This window comes from Amblyraja radiata, chromosome 7 (genome assembly GCF_010909765.2).
Source record: "Amblyraja radiata isolate CabotCenter1 chromosome 7, sAmbRad1.1.pri, whole genome shotgun sequence".
Lineage (NCBI taxonomy): Eukaryota > Metazoa > Chordata > Chondrichthyes > Rajiformes > Rajidae > Amblyraja > Amblyraja radiata.
This window is the reverse complement of record NC_045962.1, coordinates 46,560,914-46,573,188: the sequence shown is the minus strand read 5'-3', so window position 1 is coordinate 46,573,188 and position 12,275 is coordinate 46,560,914. Positions and strand designations below refer to the sequence as shown.

Sequence of the window (12,275 nt, the reverse complement as noted above, 5' to 3'; positions counted from 1 at the left end):
TAATAGGATTGTTCCAGCAGAGACGGATATGTAGAGAGATGACCAAAAATGCCAAATCAACAAGGTTGTTTTAAGGTGGCTTTTCACTTCCATATTGATTGGGACTATTTAGATTGTAAATTTGGTCAAAAAAAGAAAAAGGAGTATGCAAGATTTCAATAGGTGAAATCAGACCAGGCTTTTGAAGAATATAAACCAAGGAGGAAAGAAACCTAAATGCTCGATTAGCAGGCCTAAAATGGGACACAAAACCGGTGGGTGCTGCGAGGGGTATCGGTCAGGCTGTCAGTAGGCCGGTGGGGTGCAGCGAAGGTCGATCAGTGGTCGGCCTGTTGGTGGGTGCTACAAGTTGTCGGTCGGCTGTCGTGGGCCGTGGGTGCTGCGAGGGGTCGGTTGGGTTGTCGGTAGGCCGTTGGGTGAGTGAGGGGGTCGGTCGGGCTGTTGGTGTGCCGGTGGGTGCTGTGAGAGGGGTCGGTTGGGCGTTGGCCGACAGGTGTTGCAGCAAGCGAGCGGGTGGACTGACGGAACCAGTGCAATGGGGGTGCTGAAGGCGGCCCGGGCGGCGTGCAGAGCAGTGCTGCTCCCCGCCATCATCACCAGGATAATCCAGTAGGGCATGCAGGCGAAGGTGGACGCGCTGAGGTGCCGCATGTACGGAGCCCGCAGCCGGTCCATTGCGGCTCTGGAAGGGGGGTGAGTTAGGTTTAGGCATTTTCCTCTCAGTGGAAGATGCCTTAGCCTTCCCCCAGCCTGGCACTGCCCCAGTCCCACGATGGCCGTGACCCTCACTCTGCCCACTGGCAGTCAGTGGGGTTAAATAAACGGGGGAACCCACAGGGTCTGCCCTCACCCATTAATTAGGCGGGTTCAGGAGCCGGTGAAACCCGGGACCTCTGCGGCCGTCTCACTCAACATGCACACTCACAATTATATTCATCATATTATTTTTATATCATATAATTAAATATAACTCCAGATATATATATATATATATATATATATACACACACACACACACACACACACACACACACACACACACACACGCACACGCACACGCACACACACACACCCCCCCCCCGAGTTATATTAGCATTGAGCACTAAATCCCACTTACTTTTTCTATCTAATTTTCTAATGAGCAACTTCATTAGCGTGCAACTTTAGCCACTGATGAGTTATGAATTCCTTCTCAATTATATTTTATCTAAATCTGTGCCAAATTTCAAGTAGATACCAGACACGGGTCACAAAAAATAAATTCTAGATACATTTTCAATGCTCGGCCCACGGCCTATTTCAAATCATCAGCAAACTTAAATTCCTTTAGTTGTTTTGAAAAAAATGTGGTAAATGGGTGAATAGAGTTTGGATCAAAAACAGGACCTCTGATTTTTTTTTTCCTGATCCTAAAAATGTTTCAATTGTTGCAGGGAGGACAAATTGCCCTTATTGTGCCAAGTGTGAAATGGTGGCAGATTATCTTGCGCAAAGTTTGCCAGATTTCAATGTTCATAAGATTGGCATACACCCGGAAAATTGGCAGGTGAGTTACATCCTAACTCTAAACAAAATGTAGTAAATAAATGGAGTGCCCCATGAATCAATGGTTAATGCTGGGTTAGATCAAATGTATTGATCGAGAGGTCAAATGCATTGTTTTCTGTACTCCCATGCAGTAGATCCACCAGCTAATAGTTAGCATGATTTAGCCCAGTATATTGTACTTTTCTGCTAGGACCCCAGTTTAGCTGGAAGTTATGCGACTGTCTTCTCTCTGCAGGAATGTTAAATGCTCATTTTTAGGGCACTATAGTCCTTGAATGAATGTAAAAACAGTTCATGACTTTCCTTGGTGTTCAAAATGCCTACGAGTTATGTCATACGTGATAGGAATAGAATTAGGCCATTAAGCCCATTAAGTCTACTGCGCCATTCAATCATGGCTGATCTATCTCTCCCTCCTAACCCCATTCTGCCTTCTCCCCATAACCATTGAAACCTGTAATAATCAAGAATCTATCTATCTCTGCCTTAAAAATATTCACTGACTTGGCCTCCACAGCCTTCTGTGGGAACAAATTCCACAGATTCACCACCTTCTGACTAAATATATTTCTCCTCGCCTTCTTCCTAAAGAATGTCCTTAATTCTGAGGTTATGACCTCTAATTGTAGATTCTCCCACTAGTGGAAACATCCTCTCCACATCCACTCTCTCCAAGCTTTTCACTATTCTGTATGTTTTCAATGAGGTCCCCCCCTCATTCTTCCAAACTTCCAGCGAGTATAGTCCCAGTGCCGACAAATGCTCATCACAGGTTAACCCACTAATTCCTCGGATCATTCTTGTAAACCTCCTCTGGACTCTCTCCAGAGCCAGCACATCCTTCCTTAGATATGGTGCCCAAAATTGCTCACAATATTCCAAATGCGGCCTTACCAGCGCATTTTGGAGCCTCAGCATTACATCCCTGTTTTTGTATACAAGGCCACTTGAAATAAATGCTAGCATTGAGTTTACTTTCTTTTTGAGTTGCTGATGTGAAAAATGTTGCTTTGATTTCCGAGGTTTAATGGAATTTTGCAGAGACCTTTCAATGTGTAGAAAACAGGGCTGCCAACTCTCACGCTTTGAGCATGAGACTCACTCATTGCAGCCAATTTTCACGCCCTCACGCTGAAGACTCACTCATTGCAGCCGATTCTCACGCCCGTGTGTGTGTCTGTCTCCCTCCCTGTGTGTGTGTGTGTGTGTGTGTGTGTGTGTGTGTGTGTCTGTCTCCCTGTGTGTGTGTGTGTGTGTCTTCCTTTGTGTATGTGTCTCCCTGTGTGTCTGTTGTCACATCCTGGCCTTCGACAGGGCTGCCAACTCTCACGCTTTGAGCGTGAGAGTCACGCATTTCAGCCAATTCTCACGCTGATGACAGAATTCGCACGCTGCCTTCAGTCCCTGCCCAGTTTGTCTCTTTGCGTCACATCACAGCGATCTGTGCAGTCTGGGGAAGCGCGTCAGTTGGCGGCTGTGAGTGACGTCGCATCTCTTCTCTTCTCTGTATGAAATGTGCTATATAAATAAAGTTGCCTTGCCTTGCCTTGCCTTCTCTTCTTTCTTGGTTGGATGTGCAACCGCCCACAACATGAAGCAGCCGGAGATAGAACTAACCAGATGAATTGGTTGTAAAACATGGGGGGGATCGCAATGAGGCCAAACATCTAGGACAGGGTTCGGCAACCTACGGCACACGGGCCGAATCCGGCCCGTAACCCGAAAAACCAGGGTTTTTTTTCCAATTCGTTTTCGCAGGGTCGGGGCAGGAGAGCCGACCTGAGAACTGCAGCCAGTCCCTGGGACGCGAGCTGATCTGGGAACGGCAGCCAGTCCCTGGGCACGCAGAATGCCAACTTGATCATTATGGACAAATCGAGCCAGTCATGTACATGTTGTATAACTCTGACTCTATGCAGACTGAATGGGCTTAGAATGACCATTTAAGCAAAATTGCCCTCACTTTCCCCATTTTGATTCTTGAGATTAATATCCCTTTGCTCTGTTAACAGCGTTAAAGTACTTATGAGGTAGAGTCGGGAAAGGGAACATGTAATTTTTTTTTAGTTTGCTTTAATTTGTTAGTTGATTTTTTGTTGACTGCCATAATTTCTGAAATGGACTTAAAGTAACTTAACTGTTATAAAGTAGTAATAAGTGATTTTTGTCCAAACAATTGGAACTTGCATAAAATGTTTGCATTATTAGCAGGGCTGCCAACTCTCACGCATTGAGCGTGAGACTCACGCATTTCACAAAATTCTCACGCTGTCAGGCTGATCACAAAATTATATAATGAGAATAGGACCTGTTTTGCTTAACAAATAGTGTAGGAAGGAATTGCAGATGCTGTTTTAAACTGAAGATAAACATTAACAACTAGAAAAATTCAGCAGGACAGGCAGCATCTCTGGAGAGAAAGAATGGGCGATGATTCGAGTCGAGACCTTCAGCCTGAAGAGGTTGAAAACCAGCCATAAAACACAATGACTGGACATGTGTGTTATCCAACAGGGCAGAAATCAGAATCATGTGTTCATCTTTATTCACGTGACACCATAATAAATATATTACAGAACAATAATTTTAATGAGGGTGGCACGGTGGCGCAGTGGTAGAGTTTGCTGCCTTACTACCACGTGGGTTTTCTCTGGATATGTTAATTGGCTTCTGTAAATTGTCCCTGGCGTGATGGATGGAATTGGTGTATGATAGATTGCTGGTCGGTGTGGACTTGTGGGCGGAAGGGCCTGTTTCCATATATATTTTTACAATATATATCTTAATTCATTGAACCATATATGATTGATATGTGGCAATTATTTCGTCTTGTTTCTAATTTCAAAGGGTAAGGTTGAAACAGTCTGAAGAAGGGTTTCTTAGAAGAAGGGTTTCCCTATTTCCTTCGCTCCATAGATCTGCCGCACCCGCTGAGTTTCTCCAGCAATTTTGTCTACCTTTGATTCTCCAGCATCTGCAGTTCCTTCTTGACAAGGTTGATTGATTTATTTGTGCAGAACAGTGATGGAAGGTCCGACCATTGCTTTGTTTCTCTGAGTTTTTCTCTATATATATGCATAAGCATGAATATAATCTGATTCCCATACATGAATATAGTCATTCATGTGCTGCACCTGTTGATCAGAGCCTGGCTCTATGGTGGAATGTAATTAGGAATGTAATTTAGCCTTACCTTATTCATACCTAATCCAATTTAAGCCATAAATGTTTGCATTCAAATGCAAGTTAAAAGACTCGCTACAGTATGCACCAGATTGCACAATTTCAAGCTGAAAATGCAAAAGCTCCCTACCACCCCCAGGTAAGAATGCACTCTTCTGCTATATTGAGACTTTCGGGGCCTGGTTCAAGTTACGAAGGGTGGAGTCATCCTTTTCCTGGATGGCAATATTCCACTGTCTTTCCTCCTTCATTAAGGAAGCACAATAAATGCTTCATTCCAATGGCTGACTTCATTCTTCAAACATACAGTGCCCTCCATGATGTTTGGGACAAAGACCCATCATTTATTTATTTGGCTCTGTACTCCACAATTTGTGATTTGTAATAGAAATGTCTGTAATCAATTTAATAAAGGCCATTTTTATACATTTTGGCTTCACCATGTAGAAATGACAGCAGTGTTTAGACATAGTCCCCCCCCCCCCCATTTCAGGGCACCATAATGTTTGGGACACATGGCCTCATAGGTGCTTGTAATTGCTCAGGTGTGTTTAAATGCTTCCTTAATGCAGGTATAAGAGAGCTCTCAGCACGTAGTTCCTCCAGTATTTCTATCACATTTGGAAACTTTTATTTCCGTTTATCAACATGAGGACCAAAGTTGTGCCAATGAAAGTCGAAGAAGCCATTATGAGACTGAGAAACACGAATAAAACTGTAAGAGACATCAGCCAAACCTTATAAAAATGGCCTTTATTAAAATCCGACAATGTGCACTTTCACCACTTGTGATTTGTTCTATTACAAATCTCAAATTCAGGAGTACCGAGGCAAATAAATAAATGATGCGTCTTTGTCCCAAACATTATGGCATTGTATGTTAGTATGTATGTTTGAAGAATGAAGTCAGCCATTGTGGAGTACACAGTCCCAAACATTATGGAGGGTGCTGTAGAAGTGCAAGTTTAAAGAGAAATGAATACTATCCTGCCTCTTGCAAGTCGCATCTCTGCTGCCTCTTTGTCCTTGACAATCTCCTTCAATAGTACATGTAGGCCTGCTAAAACGTGACAGTTGTGTTTCTAAGGAACCTCGTGTTAGTCGTATTAGAAAATGAATTGTAACAATGAGGAATAAGTGGTTAAGGGCTATAGAACTTCAGATTTGCAATAACGACGTTTGCTTTCCCCTACAGAATTTTCAAAAAGAAAAAGGTCTTTCTAATAGTATTTGGCTTATTGTTTTGCTGCAAACTAAAATTACTAGAGGCTGCATGTCACAATGTTTAATGGAATATCAAGTCTCAAATGAAATGATCGTCAATTTCAAAGGCCTCCTGCTGTGATACTGACATACTGTGTTCTGAACAGACAATGGTGTGTGATTACTGTGGGGAGGGTATAAATAAATATTTTTGCCTGAGGCATTTTTATGTGAGATGGATTTTTGTTTTGCTTGGCAATTGTTAAGTAACTTTTAAATAGTTCTCTAATCCCCAATCAAAATCGCATTATAGATTATTCAGTCTTCATAATACTGATAATGTTCCATAATTAATTAATCACATTATATCCAATTTGCAGTATGGAAACATTAGTTATAGCAGAACTACATTTATCAAGCTCCAGATCAGAGTACTTTGGATAATTTACAGGGTAACATGGCACCAAATGATACATACGATACGGCATGGTGGCTCAGCGGTAGAGTTGCTACCGTACAGCGCCAGAAAACCATGACTTGATTCTGACTACGGGTGCTGTTTGTACGGAGTTTGTACGTTCTCCCCATGACCTGCATGGGTTTTCTCCGAGATCTTCGGTTTCCTCCCATACAGGTTTGTAGGTTAATTGGCTTGGTATAAAAATGTAAATTGTCCCTCGTGTAGGATAGTGTTAATGTCGGCACAGAGTTGGTAGGCTGAAGGGGCTGTTTCCGTGCTGTATCTCTAAGCTAAACTAAATAAAAATTCATGGCAAATGGGGAACAGCAGGAATTTTAGCCACAAGAGGAGATTTTAGTAAAATAAATTAGGTAGTGAAAACACTATAAATTAAATCGAGAAACAGCAAACAACACATGACTGATAAATATTGTTATGAAGCGTGCAGATGTAAATGTAAATATGAGGGATAGACAAATACAGAACGTTGGGGATGTGTGCAACACACATGTCTGTATAATGCATAATATAATTTTCATGTAAATTTTGAAAAACTATATAACTAGAGTGGTGAAGGCATGGATTTTTGGAAATGTAATTGAAATGGTTTTCCAAAACAATTCACTTATCTTAATTTTTGGCAACCATAATTTTTGAGGCTCCAGCTTCATTTGCCTCAGGTCAGTTTGGGCAACTAATTTATCGACTGGCCAGTGTTACCTGCAATTTTTTTCTCCCAAATGTAGTGGATGGGGAGAGTCCCGAAGCAGCAGCCGCATTAATTATATTGTAGACAGCCCAGAGGGACTTAAGCAAAGACAATTCAAACGTACACATTTTAAAATAACTACATTTAATATAAAGAAAAAAGATTTTCTGCTCTTGTAGTGACAAATTCTTTAATTACAGTTTTGTTTAGCATTAAATATTCCCTCAGCTATTGGTGATCATGGTTTAATATTGAGATCCAAGAAAACAAATATATTACGTTACTGCATTTTTTGTTTATTTAGTCATGGCTTCAAACAATATGTACTGCAAATAACTGGGAGCATGAACACTCCCCAATCATATGGCGAGAACTTGTGGACCGTGGAGGAAAGGGATCGCTATTAGGTGGATTCAATGAATTTATGGAGTATGTGCAGGTAGGATGTTCATTCATTTGCAAGTTGGAAATATGTTAGATATTGAATTAATTATATCATGTATTTCTGAACTGCAAGTGCCAATGCTTTGAAAAATAGCAGGATCTGTACATAACTAAAACTCTGATCTTGTCTTCTTCTCGTTTTGCATTTGTTTTCTATTTGCGCAAAAACGGTACACAATTTTTCGCCACCTTACTCACCACTCTCCTGTGCTACAAGGGCAACAAGTTTTTTTCCGATCGATGGTATATTTTAAAAGTTATTGTTTAAAAATCTTAAAAACCGCACATGCGCAGATTCGTCTCCTCTCCTGACAGTCGCCGCCATGCTGATTGGTCTCCACTCCTGTTAGTCACCAGGACGATGACGTCTCTTCCTGCCCCATTGCCGCACTGATTGGCCGGGTCCGATGTCAGGCACGGGCGGCACCCGCCTCGCCCAGTGAGGAAGCTGAAGAAGAGGAGTGAGCATCACTAACACTCCGCTGGCTGGAGCTGCGTATGCAGGCCCCTACGTGGTGCCGAGCGGCCGAGCCCACTTCACGACCGAGCCCACTTCACGGCCGAGCCCACTTCAAGGCCTCCGTGGTGCCCAGCCTCTGGCGCCGTCGGCCGCTTTGTCCGATCAGGACTTCTACCCGCGAGGACCCTGACGGAGCGAAAGGGGGAGGTGAGGAGTGGGGGATAGAGCAATAGGAGGGTGGTAGGGAGGGAGAGGGGGAAGTGGGGGAGGTGAGGATGGAGAGTGGGGAAGGAGGGGGAATAGAGGGAGAGGACGGGGGAGTGGGGGAGGTAGGAAGTGGGGAATAGAGGGAGAGGAAGGCAGTGGGGAATTATGGAGGGAGTGAGTGACTGAGGGTGGGGAAAGGAGAGGGAGGGAGAGGTGAGGGAGGGATTGGGGAGGGGAGGGGAAAGATCCTGGGGAGGTGAGGAGGGAATGTGGGGGGATTGAGGGAGAGGAGGGGTTAGGGAGGGAAAGGGGGGAAGTGGGGGAGATGAGGAGGCAGAGTGGGAGAGGAGGGGGAGTGGGGGAGGTAGGGAGTGGGGAATAGAGGGAGAGGAGGGCAGTGAGAGGTGAGGAAGGATAGTGGGGGGGGGGCTGGGGAGGTGAGGAGTTTGGGTAGAGCGATAGGAGGGGGGTAGGGAGAGGAGTTATGGAGGGATGGAGTGACTGAGGGTAGGAGAGGGAGGGATTGGGGAGGGGAGGAGGAGAGGGGAAAGATGAGGGGGAGGGAGTGCTGGGGAATTAGGGGAAATGAGCTGCGCCTACGCAGTTGGGGGCTATGCGTGAGTGGTGGAATATTGCGTTGGGGGAAACGGGTGAGTTGTGAAATATTGCGTTGAGGGAGCAGACCAACAGGCCTACACTTTGTCTAGTGACATCTAATCCTGGCAGTTCGTAGACACCTTGTAACTGTAGAGTATGTCTACTTTTGTGGGTTAACATATGCGGTGACTTAGCACCTTGTTTGGTTAAAGAGCAGGGGTCACCAGTGCATTCTTTTATTCCACTGTACTGTGAAAAGCTCCCTCAAGTTTACATCTTTCCATCTGCGTTTGGTTTCTTCTCTCGTATTTGTTGCATGATGTTCATCAGTAGGGGCATAGGAACAGGATGCGGCTTTTTTGTTCAAGTGCTTATTTCACCATTCCGTATCATGGCGGACATGTGGCTCATTAACATGGACCCACCTTTTCCCTCTACCCCTTTATATCTTTGTTTAAGAGTAATCCATCCTTTAAATCCTTTAAAAATAACTATTGATCCAGGATCAATTGCCATTCCTTAAAAAGGTCCAAATATCTGCTCATAGACTTGTTTCCAACAAGATTCCTGACTAGAAGTTTCTAATTTTTAGCTTATGCTCTTTGAGCCAGATTCTCCAACTGGAGTAAAACTTTTTTATGCTCCACTCAAATTTTCCCCAAATATCTTGAAAATATAAATCAAAGCAAGCTTTCACTTTTTAAATTTTAGTGAATATAACCCCAGTTTCCTACCACCTTCAGTACCTTCTGCACCTTCCGCCCTATTAACATTTACATTCAACAAATCATCCTTCTTGCTTTCTGAAGCTCTATCAACATAATGGCCAGCTATAAATTTTCTTCCTCTCCCTTTTCAGCATTTCAAAGCAATCGCTACCTTCACAGCTCTTTTGCCCTTCTTCAATCCCTATTGATTGGCATTTTCCATGCAACTACATGGGGCAAATTACCTGTTCTATCATCTGTTCTCTTCCACCAGGGATTCAAAGCAGTTTTCCAGATAAGGCAAAGATTAATTTCCACTTCTTCCATTTAATATACTGCCATTGATGTTTAAAATGTGGCCTCCTGTTTTGAAGAAACCAAATGCAGATGGGGTGATCGCTTTGTAGAGCACTTGTGGCCAATCATAACTTATGCTGCCATCATATTCCTGAATGTGTAAATGAAAATATCTGTCTCAGCTTTCCCTTACTAATAAGACTCCTGCGTCTGAACTCCTGCGTCATTCCCTATGCAACAGACATGAGCATATCATTTTTATAATAGAGTAAGGGCACTATATTATGGGTGGGACATTAAATTAACTTCCCATCTGTGTTTTTAGATTTTCACAAAACATTTCATGGCATTATTTCAGAGGATTTCCCCACTCTACTAACAATATTTATTCTCGATAAAAATAACCAAAGTGAATTGTAATCAGTCACCTTTCTGTTTGTGGAAGCTTTCTCTCTGCAAATTGGCTGCAAACTTTCCTACATCACAATGTTTTTAAATATTTGTTTTTCTGGTATATTTTCCACCGGTGTAGGTTAGGGTCAACTGTAATTTGATAATGATCCTGTAAAGATATTGGGACAGTTTGCTATATTACAAGTGGTAGATAAATACTAGTTGCTATTATGACGCACTTTGGAATGGTATAGGAACATCGGTAACAGGGGCAACAGTTAGCAATCGACCTCTCAGGTCTGCTCCGTAATTCAGCTGTTATGGCTGATCCATTCTTGGCCTCAACACAGTTTTCCTGCTCTCGCCTCATATCCCCTGATTCTCTTGTAGCGCAAATATCTGTAAATGTTTTCCTTGAAAATATTAATTGACTCCGCCTCCACAGCTGTTTGGAAACGCAGTCCATTCATTATTGTTTGTAAAGTCAGGGTTGCGCAGCGAGGACTCACTGGTGAGGACTGCTTTTAGCTTCAGGAAGGCCTGCTGTTGTCCACTAAATCATCTCCGGTTGGTCAGGTCTGAGAGGGGGGCTGCCACTGAGGAGAAAAGAGGGATAAAACAGTGGCGATAACCTGTAAACAACGTAAAGCCATTAGCACTCCCTGGAGGCACAGCAGGTGTACCTCCCAATCCTCTGAGTGGATGACTACATCGTCCATGTAGACCGTGGCATAACGGTGGTGGTGGGGGAAGATAATGTCTATCATATGCTGATGGGGGGGCTGGGGCTGGGGCTAGTGTACTGCCATTAGCTGTAGGTAGTTGAGGTTGTTTTCTGTTTAGCAGAGGGGTAAAGAGGGACTTGCCAATACCTTTTTTGTCAAATCTATGTGACAATATACTGTGATTTGCCTAATCTCTATGACCTCATCCACTCAGAGCATGGGGTAGCGGCCAAACTGGGAAACCTTTGAGGAGGCTGTGATCGTTGCAGAACATGAATGTACCATCAGACCTGGGGACTATTACGATTGGGGTGAACCAGAAGTTGGGTGATTTCTCTACTACATTGACTGCTCTCATTTTACTCGACCTTGTCCTCAATGGTGCAACTGCATGCTTCTGGGACTCTGTGGGGCTGCTGATGGAATACCTCTCCAGGGTTGGTGTGTAGCTCATGGATGATGACAAAGGTCTATCCAGGGATCAACAAGAAGACGCCCTTAAAATGGACCACAAGTACAGCAGCTTGTTGCCAGGTGGTGGGGAGAGAGCTGGTCCCTGATGGCGAAAGATTCTCTAACCTGTGCATCCGTTAAATTCTCATCCCATGCTGTGAGAACGGGAGAGGGTTCAATCCATTTAAAATAATGAGATTCACATGATAGATCTGCACCCCTTTTCTACTTTCGGGCAGTTGTACCTTGTACATCACCGGCACAACCCAGTCTGTGATGGTATAGGGGTCCTGCCAGGTGACCAGAAACTTGCACTCAGCATTCGGTAGTATCAGGACTCGGTCGCCAGACTGGAATGCACGGGGCTGGGTCGGCTGGTTGTAGATCCTCTGTTGGGTTAGCTGGGCCTCCTCAATGCGTTTTCTTATGATCAGTGTTATCTTAGCGATATATTCCCTCACGCTGAATGTGCTAGATCAGCGAACGATGTGATGATTGTTGTTACTCCCATGCTCTTTATGTGCTATCAAAGAGTCCCCGGGGGTGTTGCCCATATATAGTTTAAAAGAGGAAAATCCGGTGGAAGACTGGGAAACCCTGACGGCACAGAGAACCTATAGGATTTTCAGTTCTCAGTTTTGCCCATCCTCGGCCACCTCCTTTTGGAGCTGAGCTTGTGTTACGTTGAATCACTCCACAATGTGGGTGGTGAACTGAGGTGTGTAAGTGGTGAGCGCAGAGGAGCTTACATAGGCCATGACCCCGGAGATGAAGAAGTTACCCTGGTCGATAAGCAGGTCCTTTGGGAGGTTGAATAGGAGAACCTGTTCTCGATTGAAGGCTTTACTTGTGGCCTTCCTAAGGGGACTGCCTCAGGGTATTTGGTTGC

The 12,275-nt window shown here is 44.0% G+C and overlaps 1 protein-coding gene across 3 annotated transcripts in view; it reads left to right on the top strand.

Annotated features, from left to right (window-relative positions):
• mdh1b (malate dehydrogenase 1B) overlaps positions 1-12,275 on the top strand; it is a 75,012-nt gene that overhangs the window by 1,475 nt on the left and 61,262 nt on the right. Inside the window, exons 2-4 of one of the 3 annotated variants that reach the window (XM_033024373.1) lie at positions 1,434-1,546; positions 5,927-5,945; positions 7,408-7,542. In XM_033024373.1, coding sequence (XP_032880264.1) covers positions 1,509-1,546; positions 5,927-5,945; positions 7,408-7,542 — 192 coding nt within the window. In that variant the 5' untranslated portion in view covers positions 1,434-1,508. The remainder of the gene's footprint in view (positions 1-1,433; positions 1,547-5,926; positions 5,946-7,407; positions 7,543-12,275) is intronic. The other 2 variants (XM_033024372.1, XM_033024375.1) reach the window with 2 other exon arrangements.